This window comes from Gadus macrocephalus, chromosome 12 (assembly GCF_031168955.1).
Source record: "Gadus macrocephalus chromosome 12, ASM3116895v1".
In the NCBI taxonomy this organism is placed as follows: Eukaryota; Metazoa; Chordata; class Actinopteri; order Gadiformes; family Gadidae; genus Gadus; species Gadus macrocephalus.
Genome location: NC_082393.1, coordinates 16666563 through 16694326, shown reverse-complemented (window position 1 = coordinate 16694326; position 27764 = coordinate 16666563). Strand labels below are relative to the sequence as shown.

Sequence of the window (27764 nt, the reverse complement as noted above, 5' to 3'; positions counted from 1 at the left end):
GCCTCTCAAAGGAGGAGGCCAAGGTTTACATAGGTGTGTCTTAACTTAAGGTGACATTTATTTAAGGGTTTAGATGCCACTCTTTGTGCTATTGATCGACCATCCCCCAGAACACACAAACAGGATTCTGCAGAGCCGCTGCACCTAAAAGCAGCGGAGAGAAGGACTGGAGTGGTGGATGTTAAGTTGTTATGCACAGGACGATGGCGTGTGGAGTGTTTGGCTTGCTGCTTCTGTTATTCCTAGCCGTGGTAAGTACACATACACGCACAAACAAGCACAAAGATGCAGACATGCACGCCCACACGGACACGCATGTGCACACACACACATACACACACGCACAGACTTAAACGTCTTAACATGGAATGAAGCCAGTGAAAGAGCAAATGTTGTGTATTGTCAATGGTGTTAAAGGATAATGGTAGAGATTAGGGATTGCATGGGTGTAAGAGTTACACACAAAGTGTCAATGGCCATGATGCTATTGTGTTAAGAAAAGGATTACTAGTAAATGTGTTTGTGATTTAATTTGAAAAATATAGATTTTGAACGAACAGACAAAAAAATGGCAATTCCACTAGATGAGGGAACATGACTTTTTGTCTGCATTGAAAAAAATATCAAGCATTTTCCTGATACTGCTTCAGTTGTTGTTGAAGTAACTAGTTGAACCATCATAGATTTACATATTATAATGTCACAGACTTCTAGTCTCACATTAAAGGGTAAAGGTATAACCCCACTGATGAATTCCCGACTGGGAAAAAAGTATTTTCTCAGTCAGCTAATAACCTTTGCATACGAGTTGTCTTTATCAAACTTATCTAAACCCAAAAACAAAGACTAAAGTTAACTCCTTGATTTTTAGGAGTACAAATAAACCTATGACATTGCAGTAAAACCTTCCGAAAAAGTCTTTTTGCTGTGTTTATGTGTTTTATTATAAATCATTGGGCTGTACAGGCTAAATGGAACTATGTGGAGTGGCCATACAAAGCTTCATGAATGTTTGCGAAAGTTGTACACTGTGTTCTAAAATTTTCAACACCTGTCAAAGTCTGAAACCCCAAGGCAGAATATTGCCCGAGTAGTTTTCCTCCGTCTCTATGCTTGATTCACTGTCGGCAAGGAAGAGAGTCCATAATTCTGTGCCTTTCAGCCTCAGAATTTTGGCATTACATTTTCCCGTCATGCAATTTAATTGAAAATTGTGTTTATCAAATTTACCAGCATTGTAAACCATGGTAAACCCATGAAAAAAGCCATCTTAACCCATTAATCACATCATGATGTGCATTTCATGTATGATATATAATTATCTTAACCCGAAGGATAGTTCTTTTAAGATAAACCATTGCCTAAAATAATCTATCATAAATAAAAGGAGAAGGAAGCTGAGGAATTAATGCAGAAGGAGCACAACAAGTGTTACGGAAGTTCCATGGTTTTTGTTGCATTTGAGCAGTGGCGTCATTAGGCTGTTTTATTCGGGGCTAAAGCCCCGGATATTATTTAATTAGCCCTGAATATAATCTTTGGGTAAAAAAAAATAAATCCTGGTAACTGTTAGGGAGCTGAGGGTGCAGGCAGGTAGGACCCAAACGCAGACGGTTTCAGGAAACGGCACTTTATTCAGGCCTAAAGGCTAAGGCACAGGAATCAGGGAACTCGGGAGACAACTCGGAACTCGGGAGACGACAGGACTAACAACCACAAACAACCACAACGGACAACCACAATGACAGCACAAGGAACAAAGGAAAGACGAGGGCTTAAATAACAAACACAACGAGGAACAGCTGAGACACATTAGGGGAGGGAACAGCAATCAACACAGGAGGGAAACACAGGGAAACACACACACCCTGACAGTACCCCCCCCTTAAGGGTCGACTCCCAGGCGACCCACGACAAGCAAAACAAAGAAGAAAGTCAAACCCAAAACGGGTGGGTGGAGGGGCGCCAGGAGGGGGGAATCAAAAAAAAAAAAAAGGACTGGGGCAGAGCCGAGGGACGTCAGGTGGGCGGCCAGAAAACTGCCCCAGGGTAAGGCAGGGAGCCTCAGGCGGACGGCCTGGGGGGCAAGCAGAGGCAGAGGGAAGGCGGACCCCTTCAGGAGGCCTGCGGCAAGGACGATGAGAGCTCAGTCCCTCAGGAGGAAGGCGAGTTGGAGGGCGGGTCCCCTCTGGAGGAAGGAGAGGTAGAGGGCGGGTCCCCTCTGGTGGAAGGCCAGGTAGAGGGCGGGTCCCCTCTGGTGGAAGGCCAGGTAGAGGGCGGGTCCCCTCTGGTGGAAGGCCAGGTAGGGGGCGGGTCCCCTCTGGTGGAAGGCCAGGCAGAGGGCGGGTCCCCTCTGGTGGAAGGCCTTGAAGGGGAACCCCTCTCGGGAAGGTGTGGAGGAGGGCCCCCACAGGCAGGAGCAGAGGGCGTGCCTCCCCTGGACGGTCTGGAGGGCGGACCCCCTCCGGCAGGAGCAGAGACCGGTCCCCCTCTGGAAGGAGCAGGGGGCGGGCCCCCTCAGGCAGGAGCAGAGGCCGGTCCCCCTCTGGAAGGAGCAGGGGGCGGGCCCCCTCAGGCAGGAGCAGAGACCGGTCCCCCTCTGGAAGGAGCAGGGGGCGGGCCCCCTCAGGCAGGAGCAGAGGCCGGTCCCCCTCTGGAAGGAGCAGGGGGAGGGCCCCCTCAGGCAGGAGCAGAGGGCGGACCACCTCAAGCAGGCGAAGAGGCCGGTCCCCCTCTGGAAGGCTAGGAGTGGGCTCAGGAACCGGACAGGGCTCGGGGACCGAAGTCAGTGCGGGAGCTGGAGTGCCAGGAGGAACCGGGTGGTACCCCAAACCCTCCCAGCGATCTATTGCCTTATTTAAGAAGACTAATAAATCCTCCCACTCACGGCTAACTGGATCGTCCGCTGGGTCCAATGTTGTTGCTGTCATTCTGTTAAGGAGCTGAGGGTGCAGGCAGGCAGGTAGGACCCAAACGCAGACGGTTTCAGGAAACGGCACTTTATTCAGGCCTAAAGGCTAAGGCACAGGAATCAGGGAACTCGGGAGACAACTCGGAACTCGGGAGACGACAGGACTAACAACCACAAACAACCACGGACAACCACAACGGACAACCACAATGACAGCACAAGGAACAAAGGAAAGACGAGGGCTTAAATAACAAACACAACGAGGAACAGCTGAGACACATTAGGGGAGGGAACAGTAATCAACACAGGAGGGAAACACAGGGAAACACACACACCCTGACAGTAACTATGGAATGCATTAATTCAATTCATTCAATCATGATGAAATGATTCCAGTCACTAATGGTAGTTGGTAATTTAGAAAGAAACATGGGGATTCCAGGGACATCTCAAAATAAAGTAGCCTAGTCCTTCCTTCTGGCAAGAGAATAAACTCTGGCCAGTCTGGTTATGTTTAAAATCATAACCAGACTGTTTACCACCTCAAGGGAATTAACCTATCCTATCCCCAGTCAGATCCATATATATATATATATATATATATATATATATATAGATATAGATATAGATATATGTATGGTCTGTCTCACTTGCATTCACATGCACTTTTTTTATTATATAAAAAAATTATATAGGGTATTCCAGAATATCGGACATTTGGAATATCTTCCGGACGTTATTCACTAATAATTAAATAATCACCAAAAGTCCACATTTAAACGACAAACGACACAAACTAAGTTGCTTCAATAAATGCCATTTATTAAATTAGCCTAGGTAAAAAACATAAGTCATTCTCGGCAAAAATGGTAAACGGGTAAAAAATAATTAATTCGATAATTGCAATTCTTGCAGGTAACTTTCGGCGCAACTTCATGGCATGGAAGTGCTCCGCTGCTCGCGAAAAGTTGAAGTCTTTCAACCCCGGCCCAAGGCTCGATATGCGCATCAGCCTCGTCACCTTTTCCTCAGCTAGGCGGTTTCCGATAGATGTTTTAATCCTGTTTTGGAGAGAAAAGCCTCGTTCCGCAGGAACACAGGACATGGGGATTGTACTGGCGATTTTGGCCAGCTTTGCCCAGTCGGGAAAGATTTGTGCGTTCACACCAAACGCGACGGGGCGACAAGATCCCATACAAAGTGAATGTAGAGACGCGTATCAGGCGAATTTTTCGCAGGAGAAAACTGGCAACAAGTATTGATTTGTCGCGCCACACTTTTGCCGTGCACACGACCGCTCGTTCACGAGGATTTGTGCCGCGACAAATTTGCACGAGTTGAAATATTTCAACTTTGACGCGAATTTCGCGTGATGACAGCCAAACAGCGTTCAATAGCGTGGCCACTGAGTGACATGTGTATGCATGTGCGGGTGCACTGTGCGCGTTCATGAATGCACGTTCGTGTTTGCCTCCCTGGTGAGCTCGGCCAGGAACCGCTACTGGTTTTCATTTGATACTGTTTAATTCATACATAAATGCGATCTTCTTTCTTGTTTTTCTCGGACATGTGGGCCGTTTACAATTTATTATACCGGCCATTCGTGCGTGCAATCGGCCATGTCCTGCTATAGCCGGCTAACGTGAACACTGACTCTGATATAACTTGAATGGAACTTTAGATGTTAGGGGATAAGCAACACAATAGTCAGGTAGCTATTTAAGCTATCATAAACTTGGTATTTTGTTAAAAAAATTGCATGCACAATATAGCATACAAAAAATGTGTCGCGCATTTTCATTTTCCCTCTGGGTTAAGCCCCGGATGATAATGAAACCTAGAAACGCCCCATTCTAAACTACTCTTGTAAATCCAAAGTGGTGTATTATTATCTTCCAGATTCTAGGAACTGATGCCGAGGCAAGTAAAAAAAGAAGGAGGAAGAGGGAGTGGATCCTTCCTCCTGCTATGCTTATGGAAGGAAAGGACTACACTAACAGAGAATATATTGCCAAGGTAAATACATGGACATGCTCAGCTTTGGCTGAATCTCCCCACTGACTTTAGATCACTTACTTTTTCAGCAATATGAATTACCCCCCCCCCCCCCGCTTGTTCATACTGTTATATACTAAAAGCTAATATTTGGTCAACCAGATCCGCTCAGACATGGACGTAAGAGACAAAGTGGAATACTCTCTTACTGGAGAAGGAGCTGATAAGCCACCCTATAACCGGTTCACTGTAGACGCAGCCACCGGCTTTGTACGCATCCATGATATCTTGGACCGAGAGGAAAGAGCGTGCTACAATGTAAGTTCAACTGGGATCAAAGTATAACATTGTGATTATTTAAATATATATGAATATTAACTGAAATCTGATTCAAGGCAAATAACTGGACAAATAACTTAGTTTTAAAAGTAAATTATTATTATTATTTTTTGCCAGAAACCAGAAACCACACAGAAGCTCAATCAATGCCTAAATCAATTTTTCCATGAGAAACAAGCCTCATATTTCTAATCTCTACCTTCAGGCTTACATTGTTCCATTTAAAAACTTGCCATTTTACAGCTTTTAGGAATAGCCAAGTACAGAAACGGGAGCGAGGCCGAAGATCACATCCCACTGAGGGTCATTGTTGGGGATGTGAACGACAATGAGCCAACTATAAGGTTGCATGAAGGCAACACCACAGAATCCAGTGAAAAAGGTACAGCTGAACTCTACTTCAATCATTCATCATTAAGAAAGCTAGCTGAAGTTTCACTTATGACAAAAAAATTGAATATCTTTATATATACTTGACAAGTGTCCTGCAGATAATAGAATTTACAAACACATCCCTCCATTCATTGTAGGAACATTTATCATGCAAGTGGAAGGTGAAGATGCTGACGAAGAGGGAACTGTTAATGCTAAAATGGCCTATGCAATAATAAACCAAGAACCCAAAGGCCATGGGGATATGTTCACTATAGACAGGCATACAGGCAAATTATACGTCAAAGAGCCTACTTTGGACAGAGAGGTAAGTGGCAGATGTATCAGACTGACGATGCCGTAAAAAAAAACATTACATTTTTTGCTGCAATCATGGGCTCTATTAAAAGTTGCAATGTCTAAAATTGAGCCCCTCCCAGTAAGTGCAGGAGACTTACAGAAGTTAAGAACTCAATAACATTGTTCTGTCCAATCTAACTGCAGCACAGCTTGAGAGGTGAAGTAACGTAGCTCTGATGACTCAGTGGCGTGAGAGGGTGGGGTTTTAGGAGATTCTTATACATATTTCTACAATTTATCAGATGTGGTTTTACTGATAAAATTATTGTTACCCCTATCAATCAGCATTTCCTACAGATGTATCCAGGGAATATTTTGCCACGAGCATGTTCGATAGCTTCTAGTAGGCTACTATAATAACACAATTTTCATCTGTAATCTCTCGTGCAAAGTAACTACAGAATCAACTATTTGGTCTTTGATGAAACAGGTATTTTGAGATGATACAGAGAAGTAGATATTTTGGTATAATTAATCTTGTGCCTCTTCCCCTGCCAGACGATTGACTTCTATACACTCACTATAGAGGCAACTGATATGGGTGGGGCTAAAGATGGGAATAAAGGGACAGGAGCCGTAAAGATCAAGGTGTTGGACATCAATGACAATGTGCCCGAATTGGAGCAAGAGGAGGTCAGAGGCACTGATATATGCATTGTATCATATATACACACATATGTATATATATATATATATATATATATATATATATATATATATATACACACACACATATATATATATATATATATATATATATATATAAATATATATTCACATATAAATATATATCCATACAAAAATATACATAAATATACATACACACACATATATATATATAGATAGATATATACATATATACACAGACACACTGACACCCTCACAAATCCCTGAGGCAGCTGATCTACACTTTAAGTAATCGCAAATCAACAATTTTCTATTTACAAGAGGACATTCAATTACCTTCAAGTAAATTAGACTGTTTATTACTATTACAATAGCAATTACTATATTGGTTTTAGCATTATATTTTAGATGTAACATTAGTGTAAGGCTTATGCTCTGTAAGGTGACCTTGGGTGTCTTGAAAGGCGCCTCTAAATTAAATGTATTATTATTATTATTATTAAGGTATCGTTATTTCTTTAGCTGCTAATGCTTGATTTTGTTTGTCATGTTGTAACTATATGACGTATTTTTCTCCACAGTATGATGGTACAGTGGACGAGAATGTTGCTGATGTTGTTGTGATGAGAATCAAAGCCATAGATAAAGATTTGGAGCACACAGGCAACTGGCTGGCGGTATTTGATATCATCCAGGGAAACGAAGATGGCCTCTTCTCAATTGAAACAGATAACAAAACGAACGAGGGTATCCTTAAACTGATAAAGGTATTCCTAACCATGCAGCAATTCAAATCTAATCAGTTTAAGTTTCAACACATTGCTAGTATTAGTGTATGAGTGCTTGTTAACTAGTAGATTTTGCCTTGTTTTGATACACTGTTTTCAATTGGCTTGTCTCTTATGCCTTTTTATTGTACAGGCTGTGGACTTTGAAGAACTCCAGAAGCTGGAGCTGGGATTGAATATTTCGAATGTGAACCCTTTCATCAGTGGCATTCATGCCGTATCTATGGAGGTGCCAGTTGAGATTGGGGCTGGCGGACCAGTTGCTGCTGGTGCTGGGGCTGGTGCTGGGGCTGGTGCTGGGGCTGGTGCTGGGGCTGGTGCTGGTGCTGGGGCCGGGGCCGGGGCCGGGGCCGGGGCCGGGGCCGGGGCTGGGGCTGGAGTGAGTTTGGGTGCAGATTTAGATTTGGGTGTGGATATAGGACTAGATATTGGACTGGATGCAGGGCTAGATGCTGGATTAGGGCTCAAACCTGATTTGGGACTTGGACTGGGACCAGGACCAGGGCTTGGACTAGGACTAGGACCAGGACCAGGACCAGGGCTTGGAGTTGGGATAGGGCTCAAACCTGGGGGAAAACCTAGGCCCAAAAAGAAAAAACCAAAGAGCTATCCAGTTAAGATCTCCGTCAACAATATGCCTGAGACCCCCGTTTTCAAACCCAGCACAAAGCTAGTTCCTGTGTCAGAGGACCCCAATTTGATGACAGAGGACGGAGTGATTGTAGCATACCCTGCCACTGATCCAGACACAGGGAAAAATGCTGAAAATGTCAGGTAATTTAAATTCATGCATGCAACTTCCTTCAATCAATTTATCCATCTACCAGTCATTGCCAATCACTTTTCCCCCATTTATTTACTTTTCTTTTTGTTGTTGCAAGAAATATATGCATATATATATATATATATTAGTGCTTTCAGTTAAACGCGTTATTAACGGCGTTAACGCAAACCAATTTTAACGCTGTTAATTTTTTTGACGCGCGATTAACACAATTTATACATTATTAAAAAAAAAATTCTTTGGCTCAAAAATAAAAAGAAACAGTAGCCTGACTGCTATCTTCAAGGCAGTATGTTTGTACGTTCATCGTTTAATTGCACAATGGGCTATTTTTTTGTATCGTCCTGGTTTGATCAGTATATGCCAATGTTGTTATCAATAAAAAAACATTTGCACACGGCAAGCCGATGCACTTCTCCATGTTGATAAGAGCATTCAAATGAGAAAAATGTATGGGACAAAGAAATCAAGGGATATTTAGCATAGAATATTTTTTGCGAGTTAACTACGGCATTATTATAAGCGATTAAATATTTGAATTGCTTGACAGCACTAATATATATATATATATATATATATTAGAGCTGTCAAGCGATTAAAATATTTAATCGTGATTAATCGCATTAATTTCATAGTTAACTCACGATTAATCGCGATTAATCTCAAATTATTTTTCTATGCTAAATATCCCTTGATTTTTTTGTCCCATAATTCTTCTCATTTTAATTCTCTTATCAACATGGTGAAGTGCATCGGCTTGTCTTGTGCAAATGATTTTTTATTGATAACAACATTGGCATATACTGATCAAAACAGGACGATACAAAAAAAGAGCCTATAGTGCATTTAAACGACTGCTTTGAACAAATGTAATTTGAACATAGCAGTCAGGCTACTGCTTCTTTGTTTTGAGCCAAAGAAAAACATTTTTTTTTTTTTTTGTAAATAAAATATTTGCGTTAATCGCGCGATAATTTTTTTAACGCCGTTAAAATTGGTTTGCGTTAACGCCGTTAATAACGCGTTTAACTGACAGCTTTAATATATATATATATATATATATTACTGCTGTCAGTGTAACACGTTATTAACGGCATTTTCACAAACCTTTTTTAACGGCGTTAATTTTTTTATCGATTGATTGACGCTCTTGGCTTGGCAAACGTTGTAGTTTTTTCACCTGCTGTCTAGCAACAACTAGTCACCTTAGAAAAACGACAACACCATAATGGATCTAGCTACACCGGAAATAAAACAACAAGCACGCCGCACAAACTTGTTGGGGCAAGCAAGGATATGGGGTGAAAAACTCCTTAAAAGTGTGTGTGTGTTTATGTGTCACTGTTCGAGCCTGGGCCTTGTTTCCCGATATCGATGGATCTTCGCTTGTACGATCATTCTCACAATGGATCTTGTGTCCTCTTAACATGAACGCGCATTCGCTGCACTCACGACGTTCGTAGGATTGTACCTGTCCACTGACACAGTGCTGAAACGGGCTATGACGCAGGGGGAGACGCAGGAATATCGCAGGAAAATGGGGTTAAAAAGGGTTAAATTATCTCCCCATCAAGGCCAACAGCAGAGTAGCCTACGAAAAGAATAGACTGCAATAATATGAATGCTAAAGATATTAAAACACAATTGATTAGGCCTAGGCCGACATATGCTATATCAGTCCTAATCCTGAACGCACTGTGCATACATTAATTATTCCATGTTACAAAAATCCAAAATAGCTTGCGTGACAACTACATTTATCTTAATGTGCTGATTTCCGAAACATACTTTGCGCAGCAAAGCCGACTTTATCTGATTCCGCATAAGGTTTCATTGATTGGCTCTGTAGTCTAAAATATTTGTAGACATTAAAAATGCAATGTTCCATTCATTCATTATGATTCAAACGCAGAGGCTAGGCATTGACACACGGCTATTGCTGACCCGATTAGGAGAGCTTGGTCTAGATCCTGCCCATTCATCCGGCAGGATGAAGTAGGATAGGCAGGGTTCGAGTTATGATTTCATCTCTGTGGGGGTCTCTTAAAGTTGACGGGGGGGGGGAGAGACCTTACCGGCCTTGCGCTGAGTTGTTGACGGGGGGCAAGTTACCCCCACTTATCCAAACAACTACCAAAAGGCAGACAAAGCCCCTTTGGTCAACATGCAACCTGGATACCCAGAATCCCCTGTACGGCCCCGTAGGAGTCGCCACAATATATATATATAGTAACTGAAGTAATGGACACTATTTTATTTTACTCAAACAAAGATACCTGCGTAATAACAATAAGGCAGTGGTTCCAAACCCAACATTGAATTGAATTAAATTAAATTTGTATAGCCCTTAACCACCATTACAGTCTCAAAGGGCTTAACAGGCCAAATATTTATGACTCCCCCCTGACCCAAGCCCCGATACATTATTAACTATCGCCATGCCCATTCAAAATATGCCTGTTCAAAACATGCCTGTTCGGAACAGGCCTGTTGCATGGCCTCCTGTATTGCTGCTGTCAGCTTTCTCGAGGACAGCTCATCGAAACGTCACGCTTGACAATGCTCTTTCTTGGGTCCCCTCAGCCACACACCCGCCAAGTGTGAAGTCAATCGGATGAAAGATTGTATAGAAAATCTAAAGACAGAGTGACAGTCATACAGAGACTCAGAGATAAAGTTCAAGGCTTTCTAACGTAACCATTAATAGTCAACTACATTCTCACCTTTGCTTTGATATCTTTGAAATCTCTTGGCATTCACCCTGGAATACACAAGCCAATCTCTAGGGGTACACATGGAATGGATAAATGTGCAAAAGGAATTATGTCTATCTGTATGTTAAAAAGGATGTAGTCTAATTGGCAGATTGTTGCAAGAGCAATGTATTTCAAACAGATGCTCATGGCAATTTGGAATGACAGCACTAGAAATTTGAAGAAAATACAGAAAATGACAAAACATAACATACAAAAAATAAATAAATGTCCTTTATTGCTCAACTGTAAAACTCTTTCCTTTAGATATGCCAAAATCTATGATCCAGACAATTGGGTGTCAATTGATGGAGAAACTGCTGAGATCAGACTCAACAAAGTCCCAGACAGAGAGTCAAAGTTTATAGTCAATGGAAGCTACGTTGCCAAGATACTCTGCATGACCCAAGGTAACGTGTTTTCCATCTAATTCAAATAAAGATTTGCTAGGCTAAACTAATTCTATGATATTTCTCGTATCACTATCATGTTTCAAATACCAAGATTTATAATAGTTGCAGTAAATGTGTGAACATTTCCTGCAAACTAACATATATATAGACAACTCATTATATTAGAGGTCAGATGGTGTTTACTTGCCAAAATAGTTAACTACCTCTAACATCAAAAAGACTGTTAGATTCAACCAGTTGTACTTTCAGTGTTACATAAACTTGGATTTAGGATTAAAATCAATTGTGCAAAAATGTTGTATGTCATATTAAAAGTAATGCATAAAAACTATTAACTATAATAACTGTGATTCTACAGACAACCCATCTAAGACATCAACCGGAACGATAGCTATTCATGTGTTCGATTCAAATGACCACTGCCCTACGCTGACAACCAGAAAAGATTCTGTGTGCTCTGATGAAAAGACGGTATACATCACCGGCTTTGATGAGGACGTGAAGCCCAATGGGGCTCCTCTGAGCTTTAGAATTGTCCCTGAAGGAACACGTGGCGATTGGGACATTGAAATAATCAACGGTAAGTACACTTCAAGTCAAGTCAAGTAAATGATGTCCTGCCACTTTAACCATGGTTGTGGTCTCAATTGGCTTTACAATGCACTCCCCTAATCATGTTCCTCCGAAGAGCAAAGAAAAACTCCCTTGCCCTGCATGTTATACTACAAAACCATATTTGTATAGTTTCCATAAAGTTAGACACTGATGGTTGGATATTCAACTTATGGTTGAATATGATTAGTAAATGAAATCATTTGTGACTCAGAAGCCTGACCAAGACCTATACTAGAAACCCAGCATAGGTATCAGAGCCTACACTTAAGTGTATGCTTTAAGTGAAAATGGAATGGCGCCAAAACATGTTCGGACAGGTCTCAGTATGTTACCAATTTATCGTGGGAAATCAGGCTTATAGATAAGACTAGTTGATTGCGTGGCTGTCTCACATTGACAATGTTTATAGATCGGTTAAATATCACATTGGCCTAGAGCAAAAAAATGTTTAATTAGTCTCTGACATGCTATGTCAATACACAGCATGCATGGACATTTCAAAAGATATGACGTAAATAAGCACAAATAGATCATGTGTGTTCTTACTATAGGGGGAAGGATACAGTACTTTAGAGGCACTGGCTAAGATGTTTGACTACAAGACAAATGTTAAGGGTCTGATTTCCAAAGTGCACAGTACAGCTGTAGTCATGAGTAATCATGAATCATAATATATTGTAGGACCCTTCTTGACGGCAAAGTGTTTAATAGTGCATGATCGTGGGAGGACACACTGGGACCATTGGCCAAGCATCTTCAAATAGACAATGAGGAGGATTAGAAAAAAACATTCCCTTTGGGAGCAGTAACAGCAAAGGATTTGAGGTTGGATTTTATTCTAGCTACAAAAAGGTGAGGGAAGTGACCATCATGGATAGTTAAGGATTAGCTTCCATAGGGGAAGAGGACATTTCTGCAAATATGCCAGAAAACCAGCCAGACAAGAATCAACAAAATTAAATAGTTCAAGGCTGCTTAAATTTGAGGTTACAGTGGCAATGCAAATGTTTACTAACGTAACGCCTTTAAGTTGGAAAGAGAAGAAAAACTATCTCTAGGCACAAGGCTAATTGAAAGGGCCTTCTTGGGATCGATATTTCCGCAAGAGGTAAGACGCCCAAACCTCTCTGTAAAATCAATAATATTTCTAATGTGAAGCTTCAGCTTGACGCTCCGTTTTCCCTTCGACGCATACCTCATCCAATATCCACGATAATAATCCACCGGACCACGACGTGATGTTTTAAAGGGTTTACTTGTCCAATGCAAAATACATAAAACAATCCTTTTCCACAATGAGGTTCTAATTAAAGGTACGAGAACGAGAGAGAAATTGAGAGGTCAAAAAACTGTGTGGCTCCAAGCTTATTATCCTGACCGTAAGACCGGTAGTTAAAAACCAACTGTCACACACACACCAACTGTCACACTTCAAAATAAAGTGATTAAATGTGCGCGTACACCGAAAACATTGCAAGTGAATTACAAAATAAAATGCTATGCATTCGAAATTAACACAATTAACTATTATTATATTTACTATTATTTCACTTATGAAAATCCAACTGTCATTGTAAAATATGAACTTAAATAAAGCGAATAGGCATTTAGGCGCCTACATTACCGGCCCCTAATTGTTATCAATCTCTTTGAAACAATTACCCAAATAACTCAGATTAAATTAAAGGAGCCTGCATGGTATGATACATATTATATTGAACACGAACATCAAAGGATATCATCTTGTTCTTCACTCCATGGCATGAGGACTTGACTTCAGAACAGTCTTTAGAACAGTCCATTATTGTCATCCGACTCTTGGAGCAAACATAGCTTTGTTATCGGGCGACAAAGCTCATTGGTCTTGGTCTTGACTTTAACCTGACAAGTCTCCAGGATCCTCCCAAGAGGCCATGAATTTCTGGGAGATGTGTCGTCCACAATCAGCACCAGTGTTGTTTTTGGCAGGCATTTTAGATTTAGTTTTAGTCTTAGTCTTTTTGACGAAATGCTTCTTAGTTTTAGTCCCATTTTAGTCATTTCTATCTTTGAAAGTTTTAGTCTAGTTTTAGTCTGACGAAAACTCAAAAGGTTTTAGTCTAGTTTTAGTCCGACGAAAACTCGTCGGACTGTCGCACTCGTCGCACACGGCACACTCGTGTGTGCCGTGTGCGTGCAGGCGCAGCTGCGCGCGAGCGAGGCTTTTAGTGTGTGATGGGGGCGTGACTGTTAGGACAAGCAGCTGGCTCCATTTCTCCATTTCTTTTCCGCATATTATAGTTGGCGGGAAAAAAGCATGTTTTGAAACTTTGTTCGTCCACTCACTAACAATTTAGTCTCGTCTAGTTCTCGTCTGACGAAAATGTCTACATTTTTCGTCACATTTTAGTCTTTATATGGCTTTGGTGACGTTCGTCTTAGTCTCATTTTCGTCATGGAAAAAAGGGGTCTGACGACGTCATTTTCGTTTTCGTCTTGCCTGACGAAAACAACACTGATCAGCACCACATCGCCGACGCAGAAGTTTCTTCCAGGAGTGGACCACCGTTGGCGTTCTTGAAGCTGTGTCAGGTACTCCTTGCACCAACGTTTCCAGAAGACGTCCGAAAGATACTGGACCTGTCTCCATCTGCGGTTAGCATATTGATCGTCCTTGTTGAATACTCCTGGAGGTAACTCGGGCTTGACCTTGAGTAACAACAGGTGATTGGGTGTTAAGGCCTCTAAATCGTTGAGGTCTGAAGATGGCTTTGTGATGGGCCTGCTGTTTATGACAGCCTCAGCCTCACACAGCAACGTATGGAGACCTTCTTCATCCAAAAGTTGTTCCTTCACGGTGACGTTCAGAATCTTTCTCACTGAACGGATCAACCGCTCCCAGCTTCCTCCATGGTGCGACCCTGCTGGAGGATTGAAGTGCCACTGAACACCTTGGTGTTGCATTTTGTTTACGATCTGGCTGGTATTCCATTCTTTGATTGATTTCTTCAACTCACTGTCAGCCGACCGAAAGTTGGTTCCGTTATCCGAGTACATCTCTCTGACTTGTCCTCTTCTGGCCAGGCCCGGTTCTACGGGGGTGCATAAGCATGCATTGCACCCCCAAAAAAAATGCTTGCACCCTCAATTGAAAAAAAAAAAAATTCAATTTTTTTTTTTTTTATAAATATGATAAATATAATAACCGTTGAGATATGAGCATCCAACATCACTCTGACTGTTCACCAAACTGACAAAATCACTCCGCATTTATGCATGGTGTTTTGTTTATATGTTGCTTGGCAACAGTCCGCTCAGTGGGGATCTATTTTTGTTGCCGGAAGCAATTTCATTCGTTTATATGATTAAATAAACAAACAAATCACAATCTATCTTCGATTATTATTATTAACAGTACATTTTACTAGTATAACTGTTGTATAAAGCAATATCACACTCGAGGTCGCAATGTTGTCGCTCTATATCAGCGCTGCTGTGATTGGCCGCCGGCCGGCATCGTGCGTCATGCCGGCGTCGCGTGCAAAATGCACGCACCCATATCAGTATATCTATGGTGCGCACTGCGCACGGTAGTGACGTTGAACTTCTTCGGCAGCAAGTTATATATCCGTTGGATATCCAATACATGTATTAAATGTATTATGTTCATAAGAACCCATATTTCTTTTTATTGTATTTATTATACTGATTACTTTTTGTTCAAAGTTCAAAGTCTGAAAGTGTTCGTTCCTTGTTCAGCTAAAATCTGTTTTATTTTTAAGTGGCAATGTACAATTATTTGTTACGTCAAATATCCTGCCACAATTTATAAAAAATAAACCTTAATTTTGAATTGCAGTCACATGTTTTTTTTTGAGTGTAGAATTCTGTTCTTTTTTACACCTCACACATCACACATATCAAAAACCTATCTCATATTCAAAGCTATCTAAGATATCAATAAGCTAATGTTGCAGCTGAAATGTTCTCCACATCACAAGACATGATATAGTACCATCTTTTAAGCACAGTATTTGTTTGTTACATGTCCCAACATGTCAGTAGAATTACGCAGAAGTGCTTGTCTATGGTAGGAAAGGCCTGTATGTAAAGAAGCGAAGTCTGAACTGAAGCTGGGTAGCTGGTTTTAGTATAGTACCGGTGCACCCCCTATAATCTCAAATGCACCCCAAGGCATTCTGTTCTGGAACCGGGCCTGCTTCTGGCAATGAACCTCCTAATTGCGTTGAGGCATGCATCAGTGTCAAGAGAAGTGGCAACTTCTAGATGCACAGCTCGTATGGCGAGACAGGTAAAGATGACACCGTACTTCTTTACTTGCACCCTACCTCTCTTCACCAGGAACGGGCCGAAATAATCAACGCCAACTCGTGTGAATGGAGGCTCATCAGGCAGAACTCTGCATGTTGGTAGATCTGCCATGAGTTGTTTTCCAGCTGATCCATGTAACTTCTTACAGATTACGCACTTGGACAGGAAAGTTCTGATGGCTCCATTAGCTCCAGGTATCCAGAACCGTTGACGTAGTTGGGCCAACATGTGGTTCCTTCCGGCGTGAGCTGTAATGTCATGAATGTGTCTCAACACAAGCCTTGTGATGTGTGAATGCTTTGGCAGGATGGCTGGCTGTTTTGAATGATCTGGCATCGCCGCTCTGCTCAACCTTCCTCCAACCCTCATGACTCCTTCTTGAAGAACTGGATTCAGCTTATAAAGTGAGCTACCTTTCTTCACTCTGTGATGTTCCTTCAGCATTGTCAAGTCGTCCTCAAATCTTTGCTTCTGACAGTACTTAAGGATTTCTGTTTCAGCTTCTAACAAATCGTCACATGTAAGGTTTGTTCCTTTGTAAGCCTTCTTGAACTGCTCCACTTTGCTTTCTCCACATAATGTGTTAGGTTCCTTTCTCTTTGCTTTCAGCTCTTTAAGCAACCCTTTCAGCTTCAGAAGCCAGGCAACAGCACGTTTGAGCTTTGTCCAGGATGAGAAGTGGCTCATCAACTGGTCCACTGGATCTGTTGAGTCTTGCACCTGAATGACGTGCACTTGAGCTACTCTTTTGACCTCAGAGTCGTCGATATCAACCATTCCAGGATCTGGATTATTTGGCCACTGATCTTCTGTATGGAGCAAGAAATCTGGTCCTGAAAGCCAGCATCCCAACTTCAAAAATGCTTCAGCAGTCTGTCCTCTTGAGACATGGTCAGCGGGATTCAGAGTGGTATTGACGTATCTCCACTGTGAAGTCTGTGAGTGCTCCAGGATTTCTGATATTCTGTTTGCAACGAAGGTCTTGAATCTTGTACGCTCGCTGTTCAAGTATTTAAGCACGGCCGTGCTATCTGTCCAAAAGATTGATTCATGAAGTTCCAGTTCAAGCTCTTTTTTCAGAATCTTGTCCATCTTGACTGCAACTGTAGCTGCAGTTAGCTCCATTCTTGGTATGGTTGGAGACTTTAAAGGTGCGACCCTGGCCTTTGCCATCATCAGGGTGGATTGAGCTTCTCCAGATGCAGTACGCAGTAGGAGATAGCTTGTTGTTCCATAAGCATCCTCACTTGCATCCGCGAAGTGATGCAGCTGTGCGAAGACAGGTGGACCAAGCTGCTTAGTTTTAATGCATCTGTCAACTCCAAAATTCTCGAGCTGTTGCAAACTTGAGATCCATCTTTTACAGCTCTTGATGACTTCGTCTGGCAGATCTTCATCCCAGCCAAACTTCTGCCTGCATAATTCCTGAAGGATCTTCTTGGCGGGCAGTATCACTGGAGCGACAAAGCCAAGCGGATCAAAGATGGAACTGACGAGGGAAAGCAGGCCTCTCCTAGTGTGTGGTCGATCTTTGAGGTTTATCTTGAACTTGAACTGATCTGATTCGGCACACCACTGGATTCCCAATGCTCTCTCCATTGGAAGGTTATCTTCATCAAAGTCCAGATCCTGAAAACCCTTTGCCTTTTCTTCTTCGGGAATTGAACTGAGAAACTTACGGCTGTTGCTCGACCATTTCGTCAGTCGAAATCCACCTCTTGCCAGCATGCTCCTCAGGTCGGCACAAAGCTTAATTGCCGTATCTTCATCAGTTGTTGACTTAAGACAGTCGTCTACGTAGAAATTTCTCTTGACTGTTTTGGCAGTTTCGTGACCGAAGTCATCCTCAAAATCTGTAGCACATTTCTGCAGTGCGAAGTTAGCAACACTTGGCGACGATGTTGCACCGAAGATGTGGACCAACATCTTGTGTTCAACCAGCTCTTGCTCGTAGTTCCCATCGGGCCACCAGAGGAACCTGAAGAGATCCGTGTCTTCATTGCTGACTCTGATCTGGTGGAACATGGCCTCCACATCAGCCATAACAGCCACACTCTCTTGTCGAAACCTCGTAAGGACCCCCAGTAGCGAGCTCGTTAGGTCTGGTCCCTGCAGGAGTTGCTGGTTCAGCGATGTTCCCTGAAAGCTTGCACCGCAGTCGAAGACAACACGTAGCTTTTGTTTGACTGGATGTCTGACTCCGTGATGAGGCAGGTACCAGGTTCTTCCTTCCGTTGGCTTATGCTCGGCACCGTTGAGTTTCACTGCATAGCCCCTCTTGAGAATGTCATCCATGAATGCAACATATTCCTTATAAAACTTGACATCTCGAGAGAATCTTTTCTTTAGGTTCAAAGCCCGTTGCTCCGCGACCGCTCTGTTGTTGGGCATGCACAGGGACTTGCTCCTCACTGGAAGACAGACGCTGTAATGACCATCCACAAGTTTTGAAGATTCTGACACCATGTTGATAAACTGGTGATCGTCCTTGGACATTTCGATGTCTTCGTCTTGTCCTGCATCAGGAAAGTCCTGCTTGAACTGCAGCTGCCAAAGCTGTTCTAGCTTAGCTACGGAGATGCGATTTGCTGTGATTTCTGTCACTTTGTTTGCTTCTGTGTCATCACTTCCACCTCTGAGTGGTCCGTTTACCGTCCAGCCTAATACTGTCCTGACGGCGTATGGTCCATCATCCACACTGCTGATCACCTGTAACGGCTCCATTGCCTTGGGAACGTTAGCTCCGATGAGTAACCCAACCTCTGCTTGAATAGTTGGGAGATTCACCTCTTTAAGGTAGGGCCAACAGTTAACGTCCTCTTGGCGGGGAATATTATCCTTGGTTACAGGGATGTTTTTTTGTGAGAAGACCTCAGCAAGCTCAATAAACTGGTTGCAATCCAGGCTACTGATTTCCAGTCCGGTTACGATGCGGGTGTTGACGATAGATTCGTTACCCATTGTTCTCAATGAGATGCTTGTATTGCGTCCACTCATGTTCAGTTGGTTAATCAGTGACTCTGTAGCAAAGGTCGCTGAGCTACCTGGATCCATAAACGCGTAGGTCGCCACTGCCTTGGATCCCTTTTGTGCCTTAACGTACACCGGAATGATTGAGAGAAAGCAATCTTCCTTACCGGCCCCTGTGACACCAAAAGTTTCCGTCATCTGTACAAGGGCGCTTGATATGGATTGTTGATCGCAGCTTTCCTTCGTTGTTTCGTCTCTGGAGGATTTAGCGTTCATGTGCAGCAGGGTAGGATGCGGTCGGGAGCATTCTCGGCATTGAGCCTTCTCCTTACAGCCGCTGCTCATGTGACCATGTTTCAAACACGCAAAACACAAACCTTTGCTTCTCAAAAAGTCAATCTTCTCCTTGTGTGGCTTGCTCTTTAATTTTCTGCAGACTGTTAGACTGTGTTGCTCTTCTTTGCAATAAAGACAAGGCTTGCCATAGGAGTTCACTGAAACGATTTGGGCATTTGGTGTCGCTTGTTTGTCGTTCTCCATCTCTTCTCTTCGGGTTTCTGGGGAAACAACTGTTGTTGTAAACACCTTCCTTGGTTTGAGTGTCTCTGTATATTGTGGGTTTGGCTTCTGTCGCACTGGGTTTCTCGTGCCTGCGTTGGGGTCTTGAATGTTTCCGTAAAGCGGGTGTAATATATATCTAACCTGCTTGTTGACAAAGTCTACAAAATCCTTAAACTTGACTCGTTTCTTTGTTTTTTCTTGTAGGTCGCAGGCAGACTTTCTCCATGCTTCCTTGAGCCTGTATGGAAGCTTGTTGGCCAGTGCTTTTATGTTAGCTGTGTTGTCCAAGTCTTCCATGTAGCTAATATCTGCCATTGTGTTGGAGCAGCCTGTGAGGAATAACGCGAAGGACTGTAGTGCATTGCCATCCTCTGGCTTGATTGTCTGCCAATCCAAAGCTTGATTTATGTAGGCCTCAGCTATCTTGTAGTCGTCACCAAAAAACTCTTTTAGCATTTTCTTGGCTCTATCATAACCTGCTGATGGTTCCATGTGAATGCAGCTCTTAACCAACTCATGTGGTGGTCCACTTGTGTACTGCAGCAGAAATTGTAGCCGATCACGGTTGTCATCAGTGCGGCTTTCAATTCCATGTTCAATAGATCTGATGAAGGTGTTATACTCAAGCGGGTCACCCTGGAATGTTGAAATGGTGAGATCGGGGAGTAAAGCTGCTTTGTGATTCTTCACAAGGTATTCTGTGACATTGGCTTGCTGAGACATGGCTTTGCAGAAGCCATCGAAAACACGTTCGTTGTTGCAATCCATGTTCGGCGAAGGCGGGGCATTTTCCAGTGGTGCAGGCAGAATGTTGTGCTTAACCTTGGGTGGTGATGAGACCAACTGCAATGGTGGTTGAAAGCTGGTTTTCACATTAGTTTCTCCTTTTTGTTCAATTTCAGCGCTGCTCATTTCCACTTGTGTGTTTTCATATTTTTGCAAAACTTCGATTTTTGCATCTGATTCAGCGAGCGCTGTCTGCATTTCATGCATTTCCTTTCTAGCCTTCATAGCAGCCTCAAACTCAGCCTCTCGACACTTTTCTTCTGCTTCCCTGCATCTTTTTTCCGCACGCCAAACCGCTTCTTCCTTTTCTAATGCCAACTGGTCTGTTAAAGCTGCAGCCTTTGCCAACAATGATGCACGTTCCATTTCGGCCTTTATCCTGATTGTGGAAGATGAGGATGAGACGCTTCCACATTGGGATCCAGTTCCAATTTGTCTGCGTTTAGTGGTCGAGCGGTTTGATGATCTAGATCTAATATCAGATTGCATCTCTTCCATGACACACTCTACAGCCTGCTCAGAGCGTTTCATAACGTCCTTCATCCATTCCTCACTTTCCCAGAAGAAGGTGTTATTAGCTTCATTTTTAGGATCAAACCAAGTCTTTTGATCATCCAGAAACTCATCCTCAGCCATGAGTTGTTTCAAATAAGAATTTTGGTTGCAAAAATCTTGATGCAGATGATTAAAATCAACGCGCAATTTATTTTTAACAGTGTCGACATTTGCATCATCTTCCATTAATTGCCGGATTTGATTCTTCATGCTAGTGAGCTGTGACAGCTTGTGCCTTCGTGCATTTACTGCTTTAACTTTATTTTCTTCCAAAGCCTTCTCAGTCCTATTTACAGGTCGTTTTTTAAGTTCCTGTTCATCCATTGCGAGTGTCGGTATTATTATTTTTTACAAGTAGTAGGCTGATAATGTTCAAGCGCCTCTGAATAAGCCTTGCATTAAAAGCTGTTCCTTATTTGGACGTCCGCAGACTGATGTCGGGGCGAGCTCATACACACGCGCGCGTGGGGAGCGTCCGTGCCGTCATCGTGCGCTATCTTAATTAAAGGAGCAAAAACTTACAGTTGGTTTTTGACGGTTGGACCTTCGAAAGGGATCTTCTTGGATTTTATTTTCTTCCGTAAAACACCGAGCTCTCAGCGCCGCGTTTCCTTTGTCCAATATCCTTTCTCAGTCAGGCCGTTCCAAGATCCATTATTCCGTATGAAGAGCTAGTTTTTTGACTAATGTAAAATCAATAATATTTCTAATGTGAAGCTTCAGCTTGACGCTCCGTTTTCCCTTCGACGCATACCTCATCCAATATCCACGATAATAATCCACCGGACCACGACGTGATGTTTTAAAGGGTTTACTTGTCCAACGCAAAATACATAAAACAATCCTTTTCCACAATGAGGTTCTAATTAAAGGTACGAGAACGAGAGAGAAATTGAGAGGTCAAAAAACTGTGTGGCTCCAAGCTTATTATCCTGACCGTAAGACCGGTAGTTAAAAACCAACTGTCACACACACACCAACTGTCACACTTCAAAATAAAGTGATTAAATGTGCGCGTACACCGAAAACATTGCAAGTGAATTACAAAATAAAATGCTATGCATTCGAAATTAACACAATTAACTATTATTATATTTACTATTATTTCACTTATGAAAATCCAACTGTCATTGTAAAATATGAACTTAAATAAAGCGAATAGGCATTTAGGCGCCTACACTCTCTTTGCTCTTTACTGAATCGTTCATGTCGGTTCTCTCCTTCTCTGCAGAGACCACCGCAGCACTCCACTCCCATGAGTGGCTTTGGCCCGGGGTCTACAAGCTAGAGGTGGAGGTAGCAGATGAGCAGGGCCTATCCTGCCCTGACAATGAGGAATTTGAGCTGGAGGTCTGCACCTGTGGACCATCACAGCATTGTGTGCCAAAAACAGCAGAAAGAATTGGCCAGACCACATCCACACAGCTCTCTGCCCCAGCACTCGGACTACTTCTTTCTGTTATGTGTCTGCTTCTGTGTGAGTGAACCAAGTGCATTTGTCCTATTTATCATGGGAGAATAACTTTCAATACACAGAAAGAGATTTGAGGCTTGTTTTAACATCCGCTGGAAAAATGGAACATTGATCGATGAAAGACAATAGTGTGCTGTAGGGAGGGGATATCTTTTTCACAATTCAAGCGAACCTTAGAGAGCGAGAGAGAGCGAGAGAGAGAGAGCGAGAGCTTCTCTTGAATGATTCTCTCAAACCGAAACCACATAAGTTAAATTTATACAGATTTATTAGACATTAAAAACATTAATATTTATTAGAGTTAGCGCTTTAAAAAGTTAGCTCTTTAGAAAAAAACAGTCCTTATAGCTGGAGATAACTAAAATTAATTTCATTGCTGGAACATTATCTCATTAAATTGTCTTCTTTGCAGTCATCCCTTTATTGCTCCTGTTCTGCCAGTGTGGTGGCGCAAACTATATCTTCCCCGAACAATTTGCCGACCTACCATTTGACGCAAAAGAGCACCTCATATCATATCATACAGAGGGAAAAGGCGATGACAAGGTGAGCATGTACTTTGATTGTACGATCCGGCCAAGGAATACTTTAAATACATACAGTGCATTTCAATGCATACAGGAAAGGACATGAAAACCCATTACTGGCCTAAACAGGTTTCTTATCTGACTTGTAAACACAGAAGTGTGGTAACCCGGTTTCTACCCAGAGCGAAACCCGGTTAAACTGAACCTTATCCTGTATAGAAAATAGTTTCACAACTCAGCCACGGGTAAATGCATGTAAATACATAAATATAGTTTACACTAGTTGCTTTATGACAGCTTGAAATTCCAGACAATTCGGCAGAAGGAAGAAGCATTTTTTAATTCATTATATCTCTTCCTGTTAATTGATAACAAATATATATGGCAGCATAATAGTACTTAGATTAATAATATACAACCTTAAATTAATCTGTGGAATGGGTTTGAGATTGTTAGGTTACCAGGCACCCAATCATTATCAATCTGTTAGATTTCTGAGAATAAATTGTTTCCCTCAATTTCCCTCTGATTTGACTTTATACCTATCTATCTACTGACACCGGTCTGTTATGATATCTACAGGAGGTTCCCCTTCAAAGTATCCCAATCATGATGGGGTCACAGAAGACCAAAGGAGCCATACAGGCAAAAGAATTCAATATGGTCTCCTCAACAATAACGGCATCTCATGAAACAAATTACAACGAATCAAGAACTCACAATGCAAACCAGAGTTTGATGGACGTGGACAATGCTTTTGGTACCTCAAGTGATCCATTCGACCTTCGATATGCCAGTGCATCATTCAGCGGACACACAATGACAAGGTCACAAATGCATGCCTCAGACATGTATGAGGAAATAGCCCTTCCTGACATTTTCCTTGATGACTACTACTCCCAGGTACTTACAATTGTTGTTCATACAATGGAGATATTGTAATATTGTTATAAAAAAAGAGGCACATTTTATATTGCTACATAATAGAGCTCAGCATAGTGAGAGTGATATTGAAAAAAGGATTAACCTCACCATATTTTCCTTTTGTTCCATTACAGAAAGCGCAATGTGCTCTCCCAATGAAGGACAGTCTGTTGGTATTTGACTATGAGGGCCAGGGATCCCCTGCCGGGTCTGTGGGCAGTGGCAGCCTTGTGGAATCTGATGATGACCTGCAATTCCTTGATGACCTTGGAGCAAAATTCAAGACCCTTTCTGAAATCTGCATTCCTAAAATGCCCGAGCCACCTGCATCCAAAGTTGAACATGTTTTCAAACAAACGGTTAATCGTACCATTGAGACACCTATTGTAAAGCCAAAAATAGAGCATGGGAACAAGACCATCGATGTAAAAATGACTACAGTAAACAAAATCTCCTCCGCCAGTAATGTTAATATTTCCAAATCATCAAGGAACACCTTAAATACTTCCCGGCAGTCCCAAAAGCAATCACCCTCAATTAGCACTAGCTCTCAAGTCACCAACGTTAAAAACATTCAGTCTGCCACCCTTTCCCCTCCCGGTCAGATGGTTATGTACCAACAGCAACCTATATACTATGCGACCATGCCTATGATGCAGCCTTTGCAATACATTCCTATGGGCCAACCCCAGCTTCAGAATATGCTATTTGCTGGGTCCGCTACAGGGTCCGTTGGGGCACAGAGTGTATTTGTAGTCAATGGATCTCAGAACCCACTCCCTGGAATGGTGATGAATGATGTCAAAGGCTCTGCAGGCTCTTCAGTAGTCTCATCAAGTGCAGTCAGCCCCACAGTGTTTGGACTACCAGGGAGCCCTGGAAGTCCAAGCTGGAATATGATCGCACCAGGGGCTGGTGGGGCCTATACATTTGTGGAGGCTAAGATCAGTTCAAGTGGGGCACAAGGGTTAAGCCCTGTGTCAGCTCATGGTACTTTACCCAGTGGTGAATTAGTTGGCCCTACAATGGTGATGCAGGGCAATCCAAACTGGAATCTAATGGCACCAGGGGCTGGTGGGGCCTATACACTTGTAGAGACTAAGCTCAGTTCAAGGGAGGCACAAGGGTTAAGCTCTGTGTCATCCCAGGGTACTTTACCCAGAGGTGAATTAGTCAGCCCTACAATTCTGATGCAGGGCAGCCCAAGCTTGAATCTAATGGCACCAGGGGCTGGTGGGGCCTATACACTTGTGGAGACTAAGCTCAGTTCAAGTGAGGCACAAGGGTTAAGCCTTGTGTCAGCCCAGGGTACTTTAACCAGAGGTGAATTTGTCAGCCCTACAACGCTGATGCAGGGCAGTCCAAGCTTGAATCTGATTGCACCAGGTTCATCTCAAGTGTCATCTCAGGGTAATTTGCCAGGAGGTGGCAACTTGGTAAAAGAGGCTGCTCCCCCTCAGTGGGCATTAAGCAAAGCAGCCAAGGTCGGTGTAAATGGCATTCTGCCAGAACATACCATTAGTACAGCGGGGCAAGTTAATGTTAAAAATAATGTAGGGGTTGATTTGGTTGGGAATACAGGAGAGATAATGTTGGAGTCATGTAGGGAAGTTGTGCCTTGTGCTAAGCAGTCAGGGGAAGGGAATTTTTGGGCTCGGGAGTTGCAGATTGCAGAGGCTGAAGTTTGTCCAGCTGACATTAGCCATTCAGTACCAGAAACGTTAATTTCTTCCCAAAATGAGCTCACTCCCAGGCCAGTGGATACAGAAGAATCAGCGCAAACTTTTGAGTCTTCAGAGGAGGAGCCATGTGATCAATTAACAATTATACAAAGTCCAATTACCGAAGAAGCGTTGATGGGGATCCCCAAAGAAGAACCAGAGCTCTTATTACCCTCTCCGAGTCTCTCAGAAGATGCACCGATTGTTGCAGAAGTGTCCCCAATAGAAGGTTCCTCGGATTTGGCTGATATGGCAGATAGCACATTATTGCTTACTCCAGAAGATGAATTAGGTTTGCCTGTAAAGTACCAAGAAATATTGCAGTATCAAGAAGCTGATGAACATGTAGTAACTAGTGAAGCTAATGAGCTTATACTTGAGAAAGTGCAGAGTAAACCTTGCATCCCTCCAAATTCAAATGATTCCACAGCCTTTAGATGTGCCATTGAATGTGCAGATGATGAATCAGAAGGATTTGAGAATGACCCGAAGAGCAGACAAATTGTTGAGAATATTAACGAAATCCAAGCTTCAGCTCTTACAACAAATGACAAACAGGAACCTGTTCTTTACACAGATGAGGGGGTAAACATTGAAGACAAAGCAATCATTGCGCCTCCCTTAAACCAGATAGACACAGATACCGAAAAGGATTCACAGGAGGCTAGCGACAGTGAGGAGAAAGCAATGCCTGAATTGCAGTTGGATCAACGTTTAGAAGACAATATGTGCAAAGGTCATGCAATAGAGTATTTTGATGAGGTAAATGCAAAGGCAACATCACTGCAAAATCGGACTCAGTTGAATACTGTCTCAGATGATCAAAGAGAAGATTGTGAGAGTGATTGCATGTTAGAATCAGCTCAATTAATAGCTGATGAAAGCATTGAGGAAGAAGTGAAGGGATCCCTCAATGACATGACAATGTTAGAACAATATCAGCACACTGTGGACATTACTGGTAGTTGCTCAGAGAAGACTAGTTTAGAGTTGAATATAGCACAAAATGTGGCAATGAAACCCGACATGCACTTATCAATTGATGAGGTGAAAGAAGGCAGTCTGACATCGAAGCTTGACTCCCCAGTTCCCCAAACATGCTCAGATATCATAGAGAATGACACTAAAATTAATGTTCCGGTAGAAGAGTACAACATGCTGGCAGAAAAACTTGATAGTGATGCCGTTGAATACCAGGAATTACCAAAATAATTATCTCAATCACCAGGTTGTCAGGCATTGATGAATTTGAATCAGGTAGGAGGTGAGGACGTCAGATGTTTGGAAGATGAAGCAGAAAGAGGTGAACCCAATCATGGTTTGGTATCTGCAAATTATTCTGAGGGACAAGAGATAATTTGCGAAATAATCCAAAGGCCAGCTATAGTTGACACATTGCTGACATTTCGAAAGATTGCCAACAGACACGAGGACAGATTTAGACTTTGACTTAGTTGATTAGCTTTAAGGATGGACAAAATGTATAATCAACTATTTAGTACTTTCCCTTTCTCTTGCAATATACAAGGCAATTACAATGTGGAGTTGGAGAAGGTGGTGTGGGTGTATTGACTTTATTCTGCATTCATATAATCAATTATTTGCTGGTCAAGTGTGAAGTGTATTGAGTGCCAGAGCATATTTTTTTTCAGTAATTTCAAATTTATTCAGATGTACTTTAAGGGATTTTTTCCATCTTTGTTTTTGTATATCATTTGGTAAACATATGTGTGCTTGATGTTTCTTTTGTGAAGAATTTTAACTTTGTTTTGAAACAAGTGCTTTTAATAAAACATAACTTTGTCACACCTCTGTGCAAATCTTTACTGCATCGAGATTCTGGTTATTATGCATTTAACTATTTGTGTTCTCGTCAGTGCAAAATTTATTAAAGACTAAACGACTCAAAGTAAATCACAAAGTGCCTGTGCTTTTTTCATTGTGTTGACAACACCTCTAGCTATCCTCACAGCCACTG

At 42.4% G+C, this 27764-nt stretch overlaps 1 protein-coding gene across 1 annotated transcript; it reads left to right on the top strand.

The window, feature by feature from the left end:
• LOC132468954 (desmoglein-2.1-like) lies at positions 1 to 27707 on the top strand. The gene is made up of 15 exons (XM_060066800.1): positions 1 to 251; positions 4811 to 4927; positions 5069 to 5224; positions 5489 to 5627; positions 5776 to 5945; positions 6476 to 6610; positions 7186 to 7371; positions 7526 to 8166; positions 11197 to 11339; positions 11701 to 11922; positions 22372 to 22617; positions 23027 to 23160; positions 23724 to 24044; positions 24200 to 26323; positions 26360 to 27707. Exons 1-15 carry the CDS (start codon positions 192 to 194, stop codon positions 26996 to 26998), a joined length of 5433 nt encoding a protein of 1810 aa, XP_059922783.1. The 5' UTR covers positions 1 to 191; the 3' UTR covers positions 26999 to 27707.
• The last annotated feature ends 57 nt before the right edge of the window (positions 27708 to 27764 follow it).